Raw genomic sequence first — 23,797 nt, 5'->3', positions numbered from 1 at the left:
AGCACAAGTGCCTTGATCCTCTCGACCACCCCCGAGCATGTGGGCTACAACTCGGCTACAACTCGACTCATCCATAGGCCCATATCTGACCCAAGCATCCCATACAACCTGAGCCCATCCAGAGGATCCTTGATACACCACCTATGATCCGCCATCTGGATCGCCAGAGTCTCAGCCTGGATCCAAGTCCATCCATCAGTTGAGGAGCGCTCAACTAAACTCCACAATAGCACTGGACTTCCCTCTGTATAGAAGAAAATTCGCTATAGATAGCATGATGCTATGAATAGCTCCCTCCATATAAAACGAATACTATATATGAATCAATGTCTATATATAGACATCTCATAATTTGCTATCCAACCCTAGGTACACCATGCACATGACATATCAAAAAATCCCTCAACGGAATACCCTTGTAATTCAAATTCTTGGGTTGAAATACGACAGACTTTTATTGTTAAACAATTAGATATCCATCTTTCCAAGTCACTTGCTTCAAAAGAATGCTTTCTTTGAAGCTATAATCCATGTCCAAAGTGGAACACCAAGAAAACTGGTAGACCATCAATTCATAACTCATGATGGAAGAATCTTCATGGAGGTATCAATGGGCAAAATTCTGACCAAAGATATGGTCCCCTGATCTAACCTTGGAATGCCCCTACATGAGTATAATCAGTAAAAATTCTGTTAGCTATATCCAGTCAATGGTACTGTTCTAGACATGTATATAGTCAACCATCGTAGAAATGACATCCTATGTGATCCAAAGACTGTTAGCTATATCCAGTCAATGGTACTGTTCTAGACATGTATATAGTCAACCATCATAGAAATGACATCCTATGTGATCCAAAGACTATGGAAATATACAATCCGAGATCTCTTAAAACAGGATCCACTATCGAATATCCTGTAGAAACCTATGCACAATAAACCGCTCCTATCACAGGATTATCTAGTTCTTAGGATCTCTTATCTAGGAACACCAAGTTGCAACAAGGCATTGACAGACCATCATCAAAAGAGATGTGGTAATCCTCCTTAAGATTGAGTCTAGACTATGGAGCTCCAAGGTTGAACCCAAAAAACACATGGCTTCTCTCGGGTAAAGAATCTTAGTCAGTCCTTCAAAAAAATCTAAACAAGCTGCCCCTAATTCAATTCATCCTACTGGTACTTCACCCTAGAGGCCCTTGGGTATTGTTTCACGCTGGATTATACCACCACATGAGAGAATCTTAAATGCAACATACCTTAGTGTCCCATACCACCAAAGTATACTGCAAATAAAAAACTCAGTGAATCAGGGTAGCCAATCTCTCTTCGACTCAGATGATCCCAGATTGAGTCAGGGTGGCAAATCCGTTCTCAATCCTTTTCTTAATGTGATTATATCACCCCCTTGCGTTACAATACCCCAACCAATAGGTCAAAGAAGAAAACAAGTAGGTAGCATACCTAACAACTCTTGAATCCTGACTATCCATGACCTCAGGCTAAAAGAGTGAGAATCAGAATGACCCCTCCTTTAGAGATGATTCAATGAAGGTATCCAACAAGACTCATCCTAGTCTAAACAATAAGAACCTTCATATGTCCAAATGGTAACTCGAAGAAACGTCATAATTCATAATCACACCGAGATCAAACTTCAAATAGAAACGAAATAGGAATCTATTGATCACCAGGATTCAAGAAAGGAAAATCTAATTGCCTTTGTTAAATCTAGTCTAATATGTAAGAAATACTCAGCCACCATCAATGTACCATATATCTAAAGAACTTAGAAAGTATTATTTGAAAAAAAAACCAATCAAATTATAGATGGCACTAGTTACAAATCAAATCAAATTAACCAAAACCTGGTCAATTTAATAACAAGACAGTTTAGAACATAATTCATACAAAATTGGGAAATCTCTTGAAGCAGAAGTGGTTCAAAGATCCAATCGAGCCAAAAATAATTGGGTGTCTGTCAAAACTGAGGATTTCAACCTCTTCATTGCTTCTCAATAACTCGAAAGTGATACAAAGACTCTAAAACAAGTTGTTTACATTTAAAATAGCACGAGCCTTCTTCAATATACTTCTAGTATTGAGGGGTTTGTAGTAGTGAAGAGCTGCCCAGAGTTCATCCATCAAGGAATCCATCTCTCGTAGTAGGTCATGAGGTCTACAAGGAATAATCTTCGATGAAGCCTCGTCCTCCATCTCGATAAAGCAATAGTACAGGGATAGAGTTTGCTTTGATGGCCTTCCATAGGAACAACAAGCAAGGTATGAACAATAGACGAACGGAGAGGGTGAAGGGAAAATCCGGAAAATAGAGCAAGGGCGGGAGTCTTATAAAGGTGGGGATCCCAAAAGCCTGCTGCTTTGAACCAAAAAACACAACAGCTTTTAGGAAAAGCTCATCCGCCCAAAAACAGCATCGCTTTTTTTATTCTTGGCCGAATTAAAAAATAGTGAAGCGCTGTGCAATGATCTCAAAGGCAGCAAACGCCAGGCTCGCATCGCCCATCTCCTACGCAGTAGTCCATGCAGGCCCATGGATGTCCATGCTGTTGTGCTAATGCATAGAAGAAGAAAGGCGCTCCTAGCGCATCAGATAGAGACGATTAAAACAGGGCATTTGGACGAGATTTGCACCGTACAGTTATTGTTGAAAAGCGTTGCTTTTCGTACCCAATACAAGGAAATTAAAGCTATGCTGTGGTAGATTGTCAGAAAGGCATCGCAAGCCACAACAATCAGCAACGAGCTACTCCTTCGTCCTAGTCGAACAAGCAAAATGCTCGACCTTCTAATTCATAAACCCTAGATAATTGCACCCGGCCTAGCTTCTCCAATCCAATACGGCCTAATCCTCCCCTTTTATCATCCCCATCGCAAGAGCTCACGAACGCTCATGCAATCACATCATTCATCAACCTCATCGAATCTCTTACGTTACATACCTTCCTCAAACAACTAGCTGATCAACGATTCTGAATTCTCATATTATAATCCAGCCTCAAATTTGGGTGTGGATAAATATAGATTACCCAAGCTTGTCCTCCCCTGGCGAAGCACCTAGGCATCCTGGAGCAGCAGGAGGCCTAGACCCTGTCTCAGCTCTGGGACCGTGTCAATGCCAGGGTAAGCTAATTTATATTTCTTAATGGTACTCTTCAGGTAATCACGTGAAGCACATGACAGTGGCCAAAAGTATATGGGAGCATTTGGCGTCCATGTATAACCGAAGCTCTCCCATGAAGAGGGTTTTGGCAAGTCTGAAGCCCCTATTGAAATCAGTGCCTCTTAACCCCTTTGGGTGCTCAAAGAATAACCAGGCCTTGTTGGAGCATATGAGGTCTCATGCCAAATATACATTGCTGCATTTCCATCTATGGCTCCAAGCCAAATGCAAACCTAATGAGCCTTTTGTTAAGCATAAGTTTGGACATCCTCGTGTATATGACCTTGTCCCGATAGGTCCCATTTTCCCGGCCCGAAAAACATCGGATGAGTTACACTTCGTGGGGCTATAAGCCCTTAAAAGAACTAAGTACCAAGGATGTCCTCGTGTGTCCTCATCCAAAAAATGTCTCCATGTGCTAGGATGTCTCCATGTATTGAGATGTCTCCATGTGTTGGAGCGGGAGTCAGGTTTCGAACCAAAGATCTCCGCGCGCGCGGAATGTAGACCTCACCACCAGCCTAATCTCTGCTGCTGTTGCGTATCCAGGCATCCCATACCATCTGAGCCCCATCCAGAGGACCTTCAATACACCACTTATGATCCTTTATGTAGATGGCCAGAGTCTCGGCCAGAGTCTCGGCCTGTGGGTCCAAGTCCATGCATCAATTAAGGAGTGCTCAACTGAACTCCACAATAGCACTGGCCCTCCCTCTATATAGAAGAAACCTACTATAGATAACACGATGCTGTGAATAGCTCCCTTCATATAAAGCAAGCACTATATATGAATCAATCTCTATATATAACAATCTCGGTTAAAAATAGCCATCTAACCCTATGCTATCCCGTAACCCACGTTTACCTGTTATCCAACCCTACGTACACCATGCACATGACAAAAACCATGGGAGCTTGTTGCATATATTGAGGATAATTAGAGAGATGCATTCAAGAGTGGTGGCAAAGAATGAATTGGGGCTAGTAAGAAAAGAAGATGGGAGCAAAGAATGCGAAGCATTTATCATGTAGTATTCAATGATTGAAGAACCTTGCATGAGACCAAGTTGCATCCTTGTCAAGGGATAACACTTAATAGCATTGTGGCTAGGACATTCACAAAGAAACAATAGCTTTAATTCAAACATTATATTGTAGGGTGTACCATTGTCAAACAAGATGAGTATGAGGTCACTCCATTCTTGGCTTTCTTTAACTTTAAAGATGTCCCTTATGCTAGACCACCTCATCTATGCTTTGCTACTTTGGAGGATGTCCATCAAGAAGAAGTGTCATGTTTGGACACAGCTAATTAGGTTTTGTTAGATTGCTTAAGTGTGATGGCTTGGAAAAAATTCTTGATTAGGTGCAGGTAGAGCCCTCATGACCAATCCTTTTATTAGGACTTCACCTGGATCAAAGGATAACCATGTAACAACCATGCCCTCTCTTTTCCCCTCTCTCTCCTTATTGCATGTATGTGCAACCCCTTCCTTCCTTGTGCACATGCATAATGCCACTCCCTCCCCTAACCATTTGCTTGCACACATGTGCAAAAGCCCCTCTTCTTCTGAGCTTCTTCTATGCATGTGAAGCACTATTCCATGCTCCATATGCAAACCCCCTCACCATCCACTTCCTCTACACCCCTCCCATGCTCCACGGTCCACTCCAACTCGGCTCATGTAGTCTCTCCTTTATTATACAATATGGTATCATGTGGGTGCTTAATATTGATAAGTCTAGAGAATTTGAATAAGTATAGGCTACAATGAAGGTAAAAATTTGGATTACCATTGGGATAGGGATTACTATGTAATAGTGCTTCTTGGGATTCTTGGATAAAATCAAAATAATATTCCAGTAATGATAGGTGGGACCTTGAGGTACATTGTCAAGCTTCATGTATTAATGAGCCATGTGTTGATAGACGCATGTCGCAACTATGTATATAGCAAGTATTTGGGCTTTATAATAAGTCAGAGTGGGGGTTGATTGAGAATATATTCAATGTTGCTTATAGAAATAAGTCACAGTTTCGGTTGGTTGAGAGCATATGCATCCTTTGTTATAGAGAGTTTAAGAGGAATGGAAGGGTGTGAAGAGGTGGATATCAATCCTTGCATGCATGTGTGTATGTGAGAAAATACTTGAACTTAAATATGTTTTGGATCATTAAAAGATGACCATATGTTGTTAAATATTTTCTTGAATGTAATAAACATCTGAGAGTGATACTTACTGGATGCTTGAGAGGTTTTATGGTCTTTTCTCACGCTCATAAGTTTTTTAAATCAAACACACAATTGAGGTCACTTACAATCCAACTTCCAAGGAAGAGGGATGTTATGAAATTTCCATTTCTTACTTAGGATAACTATTATTATAGTCTTGCTTCTATGAGACCCATAGTGAAAGACTATCAAAAGTAATCCATGGAACCATACTAGATGTAGCGAAGCACTTTTAGAGGGCGATTTTGGAGGTTTAGTTGTAGATGCTTAACTATGCATGCTATATCGTTGGGTTTATGGGGAAGCCCATATGATATTGATGTTGCTAGCTGTATTATTGGTCCCATGTTAGAATTCTTATATAACTCATTTGGTATTCATTTAATTGATTGTCACTAATGTTATTGATGTCTTGAGTATAGGTGATGGAATAAATAAACTAGAGTAAGGAGATTATTCATCAGGTGTATGATATGTCAATGGGCTAGATTTTGTATTTGAACTATTATAACTCTAACTGACTAGAATCCTTAACCTTTTCTTCCAATTAGCAAATGCTAGAATCTACTTCTAAGCGCCTACTAAACTATTGTACAGATCACTATATCATCTCAATAGGAAATTAGGAGAATAATTTATCACACAAGGCCCCTCTAACTACTAGTTATAGGTTTTCCTTCTCTAAGCTAACTCTCTCCAAAGGCTAATATACCTTCTACATTCATGGTAGATCACCTTGATACATCTTAGGGATCCATTTAGAAACCAAAGCAATTTCTCTATCTCTCATATTTAATACTCCTAATCCCCCCTTCTCTGTAAGGGACAATATCCCATCCCATGAAGCATAATGAGTGGAGCACCAAAATCTCCCATTGTCCCATGTACCATTCCTAAGATTGAGCAATGGATAGACAATGGACGTCCAAGCGATTGACTCACTCCTAAACTCACTAACATTAGAAGATTCATATATTCATTTACATGTGAGCATTGACAACTAGTATGGATTTAAACACAGAAGTCAAGATTCTTAAACCTTGTTGTGTGCATTGAGTTGCATTATTTTACCTCCTTATGCTGGGATGGGTAGAGGAGGGAGTAGGGTTGTGGTGATCAAAGCCTCCTCTTAGATCGATATAGTAATGTTCTTGTTTGATTGGCAATATATGTTGGAACTTTGTTCGTATTTTCTCTAGAAGCTCTCTCTTTTACGTCTAAATGCTACAACTGTAGTTGAAGATTGTACTGAAGTGTAGTCAGTTATACTCAAACTGGTCCATTTGTACTTGCTTATATCCAAGATTGTGTGCAATTGTACTCATTCATTTGTACTTGTATCAAAGCTTGTGTTAAACATCTATACTACCCAACAAATTGTATATAGCTAGACAAAGCTTTGGTGATCATAGTGACAACCCATTCTTCTACTTAGGACCAACAAAGTATTATACAAGTAGACAGACTTTGGTAATGACAATGACACTCTTGCCATGTAATTGAGAGTTTATTTGCTTACTAATGATTGTGCATGATTTGTATAAAGCATTGAATCCTTTTCTCCAATTTGGATCCAAGATCAAGATGAGTCCTTAAGAACGTCTCCAAATATATCTGCCTTCTTGGAATGGAGACCTCAAGAAAGACCAAGGAATCTTCTTTCTCCCCTATTGACCTCTCTATCTTGTTTGCCCTCTCTCATCCACTTACTCAATCCCCTTATTATATTTCCCCTCTTCTTACAGAACCTGGGGTATCTACTAGTCTTCCACTTCCTTTCCCGCTACTCATGGAACCCTTATATCAAGTTTTTGTTAAGGTCACAACAAATTAGGAATCCAACTTAAATAATTCCTTGACTAAGTATATGCATGATCATGCTCAAAGGTTCTTGTATGAATAATATAAAGAGTGGAACAAGAGGATGCTTATGTTCTATTCTTTCCTTGTAAATGTTACGGTCAGTTGTGGAAAAAGATTTTTCTTATTGGAAGTAAATCAAGTAAGCATTCTTAACATTTCAAATGGGAAACTTCTGTGAACTCCTCGTGGAAGAACTCACTCACTCCAACATAGTTCCAATTGAGATAGTAACTAATTTTAGCATTAATCAATGTTGAAAAATCATTGAAATCATATGCAAAAAAGCTATAGATAAAAAAAATTTGCATGAAAGTAGACTCAAGCCCTAGAAATGACCCTTCATCCACTATAGATATAAAAATTTGCATGAGGATAATCTTAGTCCCTATAAATGACCCTTTATCTACTTTATCTTACAACCTCCAATAGGGTATAACAATGGGGCCAAAGAAATTTCCAAAAAGAATGGGTGAGATAAAGTGAGCTTATCTAATAGTCCTCCTAGCATGAACATGTCTTCAAGACCACCATTAATTGTAACAATAGACAATGTGTTCAACTAATAATGTTGACCATTCTCATGAACTTCTAAGACTCTAAATGATCAATCATCTTGGGTTGATAAGCCCACCTAAACAATCATATGTCTTGTATAGATTTATTTCCAACATGATCAGATTATGTGCAAATTATTACACAAATCTCATGGCCATTGACGCATTAAATACATTCATAAAGATGGTCCTTCCATGGACAAAACCATGCTACACATGATTTGCTACTAGTCTTACTATCAATCCCTAAATTTTTGAATATTTTATTCAAATAAGATCTTTTGGCCATAAAACAATGATTATAATTTCATAGATGCAAAAACTAATGCATTATGACATTGTAAGGTCCACTTTCCATTAAAGGTGAAGTTGTTGTTTTTGGGTTCTATTTTGACCACCAAGATGATGGGGAAATTTTTATAGATTAATCCTAGAAAACATTATTATACTCTATAATATTTTTTTAAAAAAATTGGATCATAAGAAAGGACATGATGAAGATAGGATATGAAAATTCATTACATGTAGCTTGTGAAAATTCCCACTTGGTAGGTGATTTTTACGTCTTAGGACACTTTTATGTCCTATTGTCAAACTAGTGTTAAAAGTTAATTCTAAGGCATATCATTCAATCCGAGACAATTTCTTCTTTAGTATATACAACCATACTCTCATTTCCCTTCTTGGACTTTGCCCATGGCTTATTGAAGACCTTTGCAAACCACAAAATCTAGTTTATTATCCTATCCTAATCATCTCTCTGACTACCCTTAAGAGAGAATTTCTCCTTGTTATTTATTAACTACAGATTCAGCATGAAAGGAGTTTTTGCTAGCTTTTGGCAAGGCAAAATCCTTAAAATTGAGTAGTCCCTCTCAAATAAACATGTCAATGTACTTTTCCTAGCCATTGGCACTCTCATCCAACATCCTCTTAGGCTTAGAAAGAAATTACCAAATTTTGCTAAACTTTGGAATTCAAATCTTTGCTGATTGGTATAAGTGAAAGTTATTAGTCCATTATCATCCTCAAGATCATTAAAATCTATAAGCTCGAATATCACCTTGATCTCACACCAACCACCCTGCTCAACCATTAACATGTTCAAATGCCTATGGAACCTGACATCCTCTAACTCAATGAATTTCTGACTAACCTAGCCTAACAACCAATTACCATCACCCACCCAAGCTAAAAGAAGATTCCAAGGCCTACTACAAGAATTATGATCCGACAGATCACCCTAAAACCATCTTAAAGACCATATATAGAACATCCTTTAGAGACCACCTTACCTTATAGATCAACTTTTTTTATGCCGCCCTTTCTCGATAAACTTTTAGGATTGCCCTTTCCTAGTAAAGCACGGTTATGGATAGGAAGCAAGAAAGGATGGCCATATGTGTCTGCCCTTTATTTTGAACTTTAGCATTTGAAATTTCTAACTTTTTTGCAAATTTGCCCATGTTTTTTTATTGCACCTTGAGGACTTGAACCGAAGACCTTGGACTCATGCTTTAATGTCTATACAACTAGACCAAATTCATTTGTTAATATATTATGCCATATCATACATTTATATATTTAGGTTCTAGTCCCCCTCTCTAAGAGGGTTGACTCATAAATATATAAGAGTAGTATATGGTTCAGCTGAAGGATTTTTTAAATCCCCTTTTTGCACACTTTTAACATACAAAAGAGTATCATATAAATGAGGTATTCACAGATTGAATAGAAAAAGGGTGTGTTTTATTCATGATAAATTGATGGATAAGTGATTTTACAAATAAGCCTTGAACGCACGTGATATATAAGGCTTATACATAGTGAACCCTCCTTCCCTTGAGCCTCCTCTTCACCTCTACTTCCACATAGAACAACTCCACTACTTCTTCCTTCATCCTCTACCTATGTATCTCTACCAATCTCTCTTTTTTCTCCATCCCGCCACCTTTACCTAAAAGAGTTAAAAACAAACCCTCATTTAAGCACACATATAGTTATCTATCATCAAGAGTCCTTGAGGCTTTGATCCAAGGGAACACAAGATTTCAAAAATCCAACCTCGACTTTAATGGGATGGTGCTTTCCTCTTCTTTACCCACAAATGCTCCCCCTTGAATATCCAACTCCTTTTCCTTGTGCAAAATTTCTCACTAAGTTTTAGAACGTTAAATATTAAAAGATTAGGGACATTTACCTCATTTCCTACAGCCTTCTTGTTGACCATGATTAAGCTTTCAGATATACTAAAAACAATGAACTTCTTGTCATTCGTACTCCTTTACTAGTTTACATAATCAATTATAGCATAAATGGAAATCATAGAGTTTTCCCTTCAATGTAGCTTGCTGGTGTTACTACCTAATGCTTCTAGACTAGCTTATAAACTAACCTATAGGTTTTTGTGTCAAACATTGAAAGTTCATTATGCATAGATTTTGCATAAAATGAAATTGATTTAGTATTTTGATCAAGCTTAATGAAACTCAATTAAGGTATATTGATCTTTCCAAGGTGGATTGTCCTAGTTAAAAGAGTCGATTAGAAAAAAATTACATTGTAGTTTGTTACGAATTGTTTTTAAAATCTTGTATGTGAATCAAAGAAATTCATGACTCCTTACTAGGTGATCGATTCCATTTGTAACGTTTTCTATTCTTGTAATTCCTTGGACTTTGTCTTTCTTTGTCAATGAGTTTCATCTATATGATCGTCCAGCTTGGGTTATAGTTAAATTCAATCTATCTTTTTGGTTGGTAAATGGTACACTACTTGGCTACATCCATCTCTAGGAAAGTTCCTACTTTTTCCTAAATTGGCTTATGCAATTCAAGGTGTCCAAAGGACTATGGATCTTATGGGATAATGTCTAGGATAAGCTAGATCATATGGATCTTAAGCTGTCGAATAGAACAGTGTGGTTTTGCTTTTGCCTTTTTTCGACACTTATTTTGTTTCATAAGAGGGATATTTTTTTGAATTTGTTTCCTAAAACTTCATTGGAAGTGTAGATAGAGCAAGAAAATGCAAAAGGAAGTGAAGGAGAGGAGAATTCTAAGAAGCATGTTAGAGGTTCTACTATCAATATTCAAATTATTGATAAGAAAGACTTTGAGATCGACACTTTGAAGAATCTCTCTCTCTCTCTCTCTCTCATGCTTTCACAAATGATTTGTAATAAGCCTTCTATCCCACATCAAATGGTTCTAGTTGAGTTCAAGGCATCCCCACTACACCTCGATGCAGCATTCCAGGTCATCACATATCTCTTCCACATTCAACAGTATGGGTCTTGCACCACAAGGTAACATAGGCTCCCTCGGTTGGCTTTATGCTTCTCCATGACACTGGCAATAGAGGGTGACCAGATGCATTTATACGCACACACTTGCTGATGGCTTGAGAGCCTTGGGCTCAATATGGACAGGCTACCTCCCTTCCAGTATAGCATTCAATCCCCCTCTATCCCACTCACGTATCACGAGGTAATCCAAGTCATACAAGAGGATCTCCTACAATTATACACATTCCGGACTTGGTTAGCTACCTAGTAGCTCCCTATGAAGCTGAGCTTCTATAGAGGCCACTACCTATGGATAGGGTTTTATCAACCCACCAGGATACACACGGATCCACCTCCCTCACTCCATAAGGATCTCGATTGGGCAATTCAAGGTCTCATCAGTACACTACCGACTTATAGAGAGTGGTCGAGCCGAGAGCATACCCAAAGAGGGCCGCATCATATAGATTCATGAGAGATCAAGTCATAGGAGCATTTCGCTTTCAGGTTCCCGGTGTGTACTATGACTCACGAGATCTGAGTTCGGTATCAACACCATTGCAGAGACAGTTGCTCCCTAACTAGCTTTCTATCCTACCCATGCCAAAGATACTTGGCAACTTTCATTCATGAGGCCATACGGTGCATGGAGCAATTGCTCAGAGCACATAATGGAGATCATAGCATCCACCTAGACACCATGCAGAGTATGATCACCAAGTTTTTCCAGCCACATAGTACTGATCAGCACAGGACCACAAAGGAGACGACCACATAGACCCGACCAAGAGCCAGAGACATGCTAGACTCGCTAGCACACTGAAGCACAGATCATGGTAGGCGACCTTACCTCCATGCTTACTAGACTAAATGCATGACCGATAAGAGTCGGTAGCACTTGTTCACCGTACGGCTACAACCAAGAGATCCAAGCGGGTTGTATATGCCGATAGCCAACAGTGCCCTATTACAAGATTTTTGCCTTGCAACATCATCACACATCAATGCCCCCTCCTAGCATTGACACTCTCGCCGGCTTCCACTCAGAGAGTCTTTTCCCTTTTATGTACCAATGCAGTTATGGTCAAGATTATGGATTCATGCATCCTGGGTGTTAGTGCCCATTTAGTGGCTCCAACCTCCACCCATCAATTCACTGTATCAACTTCTTTTAGTCTCATAGACCCTTTTTGGTCTTCCGAAGACTTTAATAGACTCTTTCTCTCTCTCTCTCTCTCTCTCTCTCTCTCTCTCTCTCTCAAACTTGCTTAAGAGTTTTATCTATCACCTCTTGTGTAGTATGCTAAAATTGATATACGTTTATGTGATAGGCCAATGCAACTAGTCTCATATACTTTCCTAATAATTCTCACTACACCATTCATGGATATGCCTTAATATTAGCTTGAAAAGCAATCCATTGAGTTTTTTGCGAAGGAGCAATCCATTAGTTTCTCCCATCAGACATTTGAATTCCCTTCTCCTCAAGCTGCACCTTATGCTTCATAATAACATGCAAAATCAACTTTGGCATGTAAATTTGCATGTAAGGGCCATACAATTTTCACTTCATATAAACAATGGATTGCTTTTCCAATTTGGTGCTATCATTCATTAGTTCCACGATGCCAAAATATGATTTTCTAAGCACTATATTATTCAGATTGTGCAAATGATAATCACTCATTAACATTGAATCCCTTTGCCATCCTTGTTAGCCAATTGATGAGTCCCCAAAACAAGCATTCCCACACATAACTTCTAATTTCAAAGAAAATGAAAGAGCATTGGAAGATCCCCAGAAAAATCTCAAAGTTAAAGGGCCTAGGGGAGACCTTAGCACTTGACGCTCTTAGCACTTGCTAAGTCTTTCAGAAATCTTACTTTTGTATTCATACAGCGATCAAAGAAGCTTTTTAATTGCTCGTATAGTATCCTTGCATGTACCGGTTATCTTATCTGTTGTAAATGGAGAGGATAGATGACCTTGACTTTGTATTATTACTTATCAAGTAGTGGCACTGAGTATACCCATTAGCTTGAGAGTGAGAGAGCAGACTTAACAAAGGCACATTATGTTACGTTGTCTAGCTCGGATTCGATTTATGTTTTTGGAGAAGTTTAAGAAACAATAGCCCAGGAGAATTCCACGAGATTCGGCGTTCGACAAGATTTGGATCAATCTTAGCGACAGCGTACTGAAGAGACATTATAATTATTGTGCCCCTGCATGATGTGTAAGAGAAAAAATACCTGGAGAGAAAATATAGAGATGGGAAGCTTCTCAGCTTCGGTCGGCGTCGTAAAGGGATGCTCCAAAGGCCCTCATGCCACGCAACTTCAAGTCATTTCCGTCTGCACCTTCTTCTCCATGCGAGTAAGGATAATTTCGTGAATTCAAGGGCTGATGCTGCTGCAAAAAATCCACAGCAGTCCGGTGGCTTCTTGCTTCAGAGTGTATGTCTGTCAGAGACGTAGGAATGTCGAGCAAAGGAAGAACTTGCTTCTCAAAGCTCCCGTACATGCTGATGTCAACTTGTGGCCGAAATTGACATCGATTCATTGTCCAGTCTGAAGCGGTCGAGATATCCCGAGACGATTGCAAAGGCATCATCTTCTGCACTAGCGAACTAGGCATTGCTTGAAGGTTGGACGACAATTTAGAGTCTTCAGCTGCCCTTCGCGATTGATCACCCTTGAGCTCGAAGGATGGACCGCAAGAAGAAAGAGAAAGATAAGTGCTACTCTGCCTCAGGTCCTGCGCGTACTGGCTAGCCCAGATGGACTCTTCAGAAAGCACCGAATATTGTGTTCTGGTGCCAATCGTCTGCGTTGCGGGAGAAGCCAGAGAAATAGCCGAGAGTAGACCATGTGCATCTACGCAGGAGTTCAAGCTTGTTAGACAACTTAAACGAAATGAAGAGACCAAAAGCTTCAAAGACGATACGAAGAGAACGAATGCTTGCTGTTATGTTAACCTTCACTTCATAACCGCGAACAAAGAAAAAACTCCACCTGCAGGCCCGATTCTTGCAGGGTGACTGTCGTCTCTCTCTTTCGTTCTCAGAGACGAAAACGTCTCGACCGGGGCATTTTCCCCTAAAGCAACACTGGCCGACACTGCGGGCTTTCTCCTGCGTCTGTTGTGTTCTACCAAACGCTTTCTGCAACTTCGTTTTCCATCGTCAAATTCGGACAGGAGATGGAATCTGTGTCAAGTTATGAACAGCTTTCGTTTAGTCAATCGTATTAGTATCGACTTTGTTAAAAGCGTTCGTCATTCGAACTGAGCTACTCCACTATATCGAAGGGGCGTTAATGTCATGCGAAATGCCGCAAAATACGACGCTAGGCGTGTTGTAAATTTCACTTTTAAGAGTTTAAGCGTTGATCGAGACCAAAATTAATAGTTCTGAAGTGGATGTCAGCGACTCGCGTCCTAGCTTGGACAATCCGGGCATAACGTAGTCGAGACACCAGATTTCAAGGCGAGGTTCAAGAAAGCTATATTGTCAGCAGTACGTTTCTGTTGTCGATCTTTAGGAAGGGACGAAAGAGCATTAACAATATTGTCCATGTGCCTGCTCGGTCTGAGAGCTTATCGCTGGCCGCACCGCCCTCGGACCCCTCGGTTGCTCGTCGCTAGGGTTGCGAGGCTCAAGCTACTGAATTAAGCTCAGGATTCGCGCCCTAACAAGGATTCACGGAGCGACCCTACTCCAGGATCTCGTGTCGGAACGACAGGATGTGTAAAGGTAGATTACCGGCTGCATTGCTGACAGAACCGCTGATTTTGGCCCCCCGTCATCACGTTGGATGCCTTGGCGTGCAGCTCGCATACCTTGTGACGCCGATGGTAGTGCTTAGCATGACTGAGGTCCGCTTTGCATCCCTCGGCTTGGCAAAGGGGGACTTGACCTCCGGAACCTGCGCTCGCTTTCGTCCGTTTCGCCACAATACGTCCTCCGGAGGTGTCTTCCGTTGAGAAGTAAGTACGACCTCCCAAGTCGAGGCCAATCCGAGCCGTCCCTTGATCGTTTGGTAAGCGTGTCTCAGCTTGCGGCTTGCCGATGTATCCAAATTGGTTCTTGCTATCGACGATGCTGAGGATATTGCTAAGAAGTTGGCGACGCTGTTGCTGGAGAGAATATGAATTAACGCCGCTCCCTGCAACGTCTGTGTGTTGAACAAAAGGGCCATGGATCAATGCAGTCGAAGCAGGTGACGAAGGAGTGGCGGCATCCACGGGCATACCGTAGCTGCTCCTGGCGTTTGAGGAGACGAAAACGTTACTGATCTCAGTATCTGATTGTTGCGCGTGAAGACGGGGCACAGCAATGGGCGCACCGTCGCTGTTGATTCCGATGAAACTGATCTGCTGAAGCTCAGCCTCACTGCTGGGAAGCCTGGGATTAAGGTCATGATCTTGACCTAGGAATTCATCATGAAGTGAGGCTGCCGGGAAAGCAGGGGCGGGAAGATGATGGTGTTGATGATGCTGTGTGTGGAGGAACATGCTGCTGTTGTTGCGGTACTCCCACTTCTGGTGTTGATGATGATGATCGACGAGGAGGCCGCCTTCTCCACCTCGGCTATGGTTTACACTAGCTATGGCGGTGTCGTACTGTGAACCAGTGCAGCTCTCCCACTGTGCAGGCGCCCAAGCATCGACTGTCGGATCTTGCGAAATGTTGAGGCCAGGACGGATCATCGAGCTATGGAGCTGGTGCGCCGAGGTGATGAGCGGAGGTCGGAAGGCCTTCACCTTGCATCTCGCTTCTGAGAGAATTTTTGCTCTGCTGCCTGCAGCTACAACTTCTTTGGTGCATCGATGATCCTATGCAACGCAAGAAGCAATTCTTCCATGAGAACGAGGTGGTGATTTCCGATGCTCTCTTGCAAGATTAGAATCGATGCAAGCTGTGCATGCCGGAGAGAGGGATGAGGCCCTTATGACCACCCGCTCTTCCAACCTGCTTCAAACTTCACTAACCTGCTAAGAAAAAATTGCAGATTTCAAAGTTGAATTGAAAGCTCCATTTGACATGTCAGCTACCTGCGAATCCACACCCACAAAATTGTTCTTCTAATCACTCAGCAAATTTACGCCCCCCCCACGATGACTTCTTATTCCTGGATTAGTTTTAGGCCGGTGGAAGACTTCCAAAATGAATGTTAAAGGGGCATTTGTTCCACGTTGACCAATCAAAGTCGTGGGCCCGAATGCTCAAAGGGAAAAAAGTTGTCCAAGCAAAGGATTTCTGAAAATGTCGAACCATGAATGAATTTGATTAGCGGGGTCTACACCCATCTCCTCATCCACCAAGCCAATCAACTATCATTGAAATTAAATGCTCAATTGTATTTTATGTCTTTTTCGTCGAGTGGTGTGAACCACCACACATGCAGTCATGTCCTTTTTCAAAACCTTGAGACCTTCCACCGGCTTAGTTTGAATCGAGCCTTAGCTGTCAGAGTGGCATCGCAAAAGCATTCAGGTAAGAGGCTGTAAGGGCCTTATGTTATGGGCCTTATGTCATGGAAGATAAATACTTGAGAAATCAATGGTTCTCTAGCACGTTGACTTCTAGAGTAGAGAGTGCTATTTCCCATGGTCCCACCCTATTTCCCTCCTCTTTCTCCTCCATTTCCCTTGGATCATTATGTCATGCATCAAGGGCAAAACGTCCAAACTAGGCTCCTCTAAGGAAAAACATCCAAAATAGCCATCCTTAGTTCCCTCTTTTTCTTCCTCCATGACATAAGTCCCTTAAAGCATGATTGGTTGGTATGATTTTACTACTTTGCTAACAGTCAAAAAGCACCCCTAATATTGCTTTTAGAAATTCCATTGGCAAAAGGAATAGTGCTTCTAGTGCTTTTTAAATATAAGAAGGATTAAAAACACAATATATTTGTCCACTTATGCTTTGGGCACCTTTAATTAGTCCCTCATAGGAGAGTCAATGGACGTTGCTTTTTGGTCTACTAAATCATGCTTACATCCGGGAACGTTGAGAGGGAGAGAAGGAGCATGGAGCGAGAGAGAAGGGGTGCACCAGGAGAGGTAGATAGCGGGGATAGGGAGAGCATAGGTTAATCAAATACATAGGAGAGAGATGAGTTTAATTGATAAATGGAGTGAATTGGAGAGTGAGATGACTACTCACATCAACCTTTCTAAGTGTAGAGTTCAACATCTACCGTCATATTGTAAAATATTGCTTCAGAACTGTGTAAATGTGAACAAAACTAAAATTGCAATTTGATTCTTTTCTTCAATCTTGAATTTCGAACCAACTCATATGCCTGAAAAGGCTCTAAACCTACAATGGACGTTTAGAGGTTCCAACATTGTAACTAGCAACATAGCGTGAAACCAATTATGCAATGAAGGTTTGGAGGATGTCCACATGCAAGGGACCCAATAGTGCAGAGGTAAGTGTAGAGGGATAAAATGCAAGTACATTGATTGAGATGACACAGTTCCAATAGAGCACAAAACATAGGAGGTATGCACGCTCTACAATGCCACCTGCTCAACACTGTGCACTCAACAATGCAGATGCTCTTGGAATGTAGGCTTAGGTCAGAATGGAGACCTGTATGGAAGTTGAATAGAGCGGGTTTTTTTGGCACCTCCATTTGATAACCAAACGTTTGAACGAATCTAATTTTGGGAGATAAATGAAAAAATCACATGAAATGCACATGGCCACACCTCAAAGCCTTCAAACATCCATTCTACATCCAAAATGGCCATGCATCTGACCATGCTCTAAGAGCAATTAGCTGAAAATATGGCCTCACGTGCTAATCATTGCTCAAGATGCTCTTCCTTAGGGGCATCACTACATAGTCCAGAATGATCCAATCAGTTGTTGCCTACTCTGATTATCTGGAGGATTTCCTCAATTTCAAGGGCTTGAGTTATCATGCTAACACATCATCAAAAACCCGATGTCACTACAACCCTATAGTTACAATGGTGAATTCCAAGGTTCTATGCATGTGAACAATTCCAAGAGAAGGTGTTTCATGGACATGGGAATGCACTCTAACCAAGGAGGCATCCATTTTAGAGCACACACTCAAGCTAGCATTGCATTTGAGAGAAACTATTCATGCCATCATTGCCTCTATCATGTGGAAGAATCCCCTCCCTTGCCTTGTCAAATGGTTGGGTTGATGGAATATCCATATAGACCTATCATATCCAGAGCCATTGCTCAGCATCACAATCCTTTTTATCAACATCAATCCAATGCAACAACCCCTCAAGCACTTGAAGGTCAAAAAAGTGGGAGATTCCACCTCTTCCCCTCACTAAAATGGCTCACAATCTTACCACATTTATGAGGGGAAGAGGCATCCTCCCCCACTTCCCCTGCACCTTCCTTACTCCATGTCATTAATGCATCCTTTCTCCATCAAAATGTGTCGGCATATAGCACGAGGCTTCCCCTCTTGTTGGCCTCAAAGCACACCCTTCACCCCCACAAAAAATCACACTCACTCAAGAGTATCCGCCATATGCCACAACACCACTCAATAAAAGGATTGGTTTTTAATTCTCAAAAAAATACATATACCACTTTCTCACATGGGCAAAACACAAACCATCTCATTCATAATCTGTAAATCTTCTTTTTGAAATTAGTAGTTTTGTTTCGTTAAAATACATGGATTGAAATTCCCTATGTCGTCAAGGTCCCAATCTCGCCTTCAGCTTGGAACTGAGATAGAAAGTAAAAACATGTTTGTGACCCAAGGAGAAAATCAAGGAGATCATCATCAACCTTGGGAGGTCACCATCATAAGGCGGTTGGGCTAGAAAGGGTTGAGATCAACAATATTTCCAAAAATTGATTACAAGTCACCATTTCTTGGAAAATGCACCTCCCTCAATCCTTCCTATTATACTTCTCTAAACCCAAATAATTTTAGGTGACACTGAAACAAAACTTTTGCTATAGTATTATCAGTAATCCTTAGAATGGACGATTTTTTTGTGATAGTTCATTAAGAATTAAAACTCTTGTACAAGACTAGTAGAAAGTTTGTATGCCATTATAAACAACATTCATCAACATTTGGAACTTATTACCACTCTAAAACGTTCAAAGCTTTACTAAGATTTACCACCTTTCTACCAAAATTACAAAGAAACTAATAGTTTCTATTAAAAATGTGAAATATAAAAATAGGTATATAAGATTTTGTTAATATTTGACTCTAATATATAAGTAAGTATGTCTTCTATGAAAACATTCATGATTCTTATACTATCCATGGGTCCATTGAGGGTCCATTTCCATCAATTTCTTGCTATGGGTTTCCCATACTTATAAAATTTTTTGGGTCTAAATGATGGAGCATCAAAAAGAAAAGTAGATCCTCAAAAGGTGTAGATAGATTTTTTCTTTGATGTTGCCATTTTATTCGTGTTGGTGTTTATGTCCATGTAGTGGGGACAATATTACATCAAAATACTAGACAATGGCCAATGTTTAATATTGTCATATATTTTGGCATCTATACCAATGAGTATATCAAATAATATTTTGATACTAGCAAATCCAAAACAATTTATGGAAAGCATTTTCCAAGACCTCCCAAAATGATAATGCACTACATGTCATATCGAGCACATCCACATGTAGTTAGGGGCTAGAATATATTCATATGTTAATGAACCATGCAACTATAAGTGGAAGGGCAAAGGGTGAAAAGCCCTCTCCATGATAAACTAGTCAAGAAATAGCATTTAGATCAAGGGATGCATCATCAACTAAGTCCATTAGAGGGGCCATCATTACAAATAAATATATCTCTAGTTGTATCTTTATATCACCCATATCATCAGGATTTATACAACCTAAAACCTCCATAATGGTGATGATGATGTTGTAGACACAGTAGAAAATGCACTGGCTATGATATTTTTAAAAGATAATGAATGATGATCACTCCCATACTCGATAACATATGATGCAAAAGCACTTCTTTCTCTTCAAAAGATTAAGTCTTTGGGAAGTAACTTGGACCACATAACACCATCTTGAATAAGAATAATGTGGATGAAAGAACACATCTATTCAAAATGAAATGCTTCCAATTGAGATCATGAGCTTAAGTCATATGTACTTGTTTAGCTGTATAAGAAGTGCAAAACTAACACTTTCATTTGTTCAAATTTTGGATGAACCTATGGCAAAAAAGCCATTGCTATCTTTCTTCATTATAGCATGGGACCATTGAAGACAACTCTAAACCATTTTACATTAAGAATGAAATACATTAAAAAATAAATAAAGATATCTCGTATGGACTCACACTCATTTAATTGTGAGAAAATAAAATACGCATCTAATGTTCTTACTCAACTACAGTCTAACTTGCATAAATTTAGCCATGACTCCACATTCAAATGTGGCCCTCTTTAAATCAATGCACATCACATAAAAAGTCTTTTGTATGGCCACAATGCACTGTACTTGTTATACTACAAGGAAATTTTATTAAAGCAATGCAAATGCATATTATAGTAATAGTGGCCATATTAATGCATAAGAAAATTCAAAGGATTCATGTTTATAAGGAAAAAGCTTACATGTAGATCACATCTCCTTGCAAACTCCCATGAGACTCCCATTCTTATTCACTTACTTTCATCCCTTCTACCTTTAGTTGTAGGAAGAGCCTCTTTTACCCATTCATTGGCTCATCATGGAACATATCCTTTAGGAAAAGATCAAGATCCTCTAGATTGGGTCATATGCTCCTATCAAGATCTTGTTTTACTCTCACTTTCCTGGCCTCTTCATATCTATCTAGTCATCTTTTCATGTCATTGTGATTGAGAATAACATCTTATTTACCTTCTTCATTGAAAATTCACTCATTAATTGTATAATTCTTTTTTCTAGAGCTATGATCCATGCATGCAAGGAAATCTATGAGATATACTAATGGAAATGGAATAGTGGAGGCTTGAGTTTGCAATCCAATTGCAAGGGAGAATGAAATAATTGAGAGGGATAGAATGCACCAATCAACCCTTAGCTATGCTTCCCTCATGCCTTCCTTTTTGTCTCATAAATCCCTTCAAGGTCACCCGATTTTATTGAATAAGATGAATTAAAGGATCAAGTCTTAGGTTGATGTACAATAGATGATGATGATATAGGTGATCAACTGACTATACAGTTAGAGATTAACTTATTCGACACACTGGACTTGGCTCAAAGCCGTTTATGTAAATCCTACTGACTGATTCTTTTTCCATTGACAAGGCTTTCCCCTTTCACTTTTATAGTGGCATTATGTACATTTGTATATATTGAATTCACCATGAATAAATGAGTATTTTGCTCTCAAACTTGGTGTACATAATCTTATATTTGTAATCTTTCAAATGATAAAAATTGTAGCAAAAATTTATTTCAGGTCATATTGCTAACACCGTTCCGTAATTTTATTGGTATGAAAATTTATTACGAGTGTTGGTATATACCAACATTTGTAAAACTTCTTTTGATAGTGTCGATATGTACCGACACTAACTAGTCTTGGTATATATGGACACTGGTAAAACGTCTTTTGATCATGTCGGTATATACCGACATTCATTAGTCTTGGTATATATTGACACTATTGGTTATTGTCAGTATAAACCAAAACTCTTTGGTGTTGAAATATACCAACACCAATACCGGCGAAAAATCCGTCCGCACATCATATCAATGATTTTCACACCCTTGCACGCTAATTGTTGGTGGCAAGAAAACATAAGAAAAGGACAAAGGTGTGGTAGTGAGTGCAAGAAGAGTATACCAAAAAAAGAATATGCAAAGATATGCAACATAGCCTTCAGTTTTTCCTCTTAAGTGGCAATTGGGAAATACCAACACTACAAGGCATAGGCCCTTTTTCGACGAAAATACCGATGCTTTTTACATTAAATTTTTTTAAGGCACAAACATCGTTATTAAAGTCGTTAAAAGCATCGAAAAAGAATCGTCGCTATAAACCGTCACTATATAGCGACGCTGATAAATGTCGCTATATAGCGACGCTGATAAATGTCGCTATTAGCGACACTGGTAAATGTCGCTATATAGCGATGATTAACAGAACTAAAAAAAAGCATTAGTGGGGCTAAATAGGGCCATAGCAAGCCCTGTTTTGCCCCACTAATGCTTTTTTTTTTGTAATTACAAAAAAAAGTTTTTATTACAAAATTTCCCTTGCGAAAAGGGTGATACAAAATCACTCAAATAAAATGATCGAGCAACAAAAGCATATACATGTCAAACATATACAACATTGTTTATTACAAAATTACCCTTTTGAAAAGGGTGATAGAAAATCGCTCAAATGAGCGGATATACAAAATGACATACATGGCGAAGTATATGCAAACTGCTACTACTACTACTACTCATTCGAATCGTCCTCGTCCTCGTCTTGTTGGCTTAATCCTTGGTCCTCGTGAGCTGCGCCTTCTCCCTGATCCTCGTCACATGCATCGGATCCCTGGCCCTAGTGATCGCTCACCTCCGGTGATGGGATGCTCGAGTTTTGACCCTAAGAGTGAACCATATAAATTAAAAATTAGATTGGAACTTAAAGAATAAAACAATTTAAAAAGTGAGATTACAAGTAGGAGTAGACTTATACTATGCGAGCAGCCACCTCAGCCCAATCGACCGTCGCTCCCATTGCCTCTTGCTCAATAAACCACGGCTTTGTTCTTATGCGAAACGCGCGTCACGTCTCTGTATCTGTAGGAAGACGACCCATCGCAACTTGTTGTGGATCCAATTTATGAGAGTTAGAGTTAGAGAAAGTGCATGTAATATGTAGTAAAACAAATAGAACAATACATTAAATGAGAAGAAGTAGACTTACCACGGTTGCCTCGAATGCTAACCGTCCGCCTGCACCAAAGTGCGAAGTACCTACGATGTCCAGCCGTCTCTTTGCAGCCCTTCTCTGACCCTCGAACATTTCGGGATGGTCCCTATTCTACTTCTTGAAGAACTTCCAATTAGCTTTGTCTGCCCAGTCTTCCCCTTTGCGATGGAAGTACGCAAGGTTGATCTACGATACTTCAAGACCAAATCCATGCACTCTCGCATATAATTCTCATTAAATCCCAATTTAATGGGTTAGGGTATTTTTGTTTTAATTCATGGATGACCGCCTGCTTCTTTTGGTCATCTTGATACTGCCAATCGGTAGCAATGCTACTCTTGAAGTGATGGCTCATCAACCTCCTCATGGTTGCCATCACTGCTTTGCCCTTTCCTATCTTCTATTATCTCTCCGGTAGTCGTGATTTGATAGGAGAGGTCCTCGTTTGGGTAAGGACGACTGATGGTAGTGGCAGAGTCAGAGTGAGTGGAAGCTGTGCGAGCACTTCTAGAGTGAGGAGTAGCAGTGGGAGTAGGAAAGGGCAAGGGACCTGACTGATACTGTGTCTCCAGACCAAGTGGAGACTTGTAGGGATGTGAGTATGCTGACTCGTCTACATCTCCCAAGTCAGTACAACATAAGCAGCCCCTCCTACTTTTCCTTCCCTTACGAGAGGCATGCGCAGGTGATGACCCCTTGATCGAAGGGGCATGAGGAGACAGTTGGGCAGTAGGTCCAGCCATCGGTGTAGGGGAGG

At 40.0% G+C, this 23,797-nt stretch overlaps 1 protein-coding gene across 2 annotated transcripts in view; it reads right to left on the bottom strand.

Annotated features, from left to right (window-relative positions):
- LOC147905617 (uncharacterized) overlaps positions 1 to 15,892 on the bottom strand; it is a 45,120-nt gene extending 29,228 nt beyond the window's left edge. For both annotated transcript variants that reach the window (XM_087380961.1, XM_087380966.1), the window contains exons 1-3: positions 14,886 to 15,892; positions 14,137 to 14,330; positions 13,375 to 13,998 (exon numbers count right to left, since the gene is read on the bottom strand). In XM_087380961.1, the coding sequence (XP_087237087.1) occupies positions 13,406 to 13,998; positions 14,137 to 14,330; positions 14,886 to 15,832 (1,734 nt within the window). In that variant the 5' untranslated portion in view covers positions 15,833 to 15,892 and the 3' untranslated portion in view covers positions 13,375 to 13,405. The remainder of the gene's footprint in view (positions 1 to 13,374; positions 13,999 to 14,136; positions 14,331 to 14,885) is intronic.
- Between the last annotated feature and the right edge of the window lie 7,905 nt (positions 15,893 to 23,797).

Source organism: Dipteris shenzhenensis, chromosome 1, assembly GCF_047967505.1.
Source record: "Dipteris shenzhenensis isolate YYH24624 ecotype China chromosome 1, Dip_SZ_1.0, whole genome shotgun sequence".
Taxonomy (NCBI): domain Eukaryota; kingdom Viridiplantae; phylum Streptophyta; class Polypodiopsida; order Gleicheniales; family Dipteridaceae; genus Dipteris; species Dipteris shenzhenensis.
This window is presented reverse-complemented; position numbering and strand designations above follow the sequence as displayed.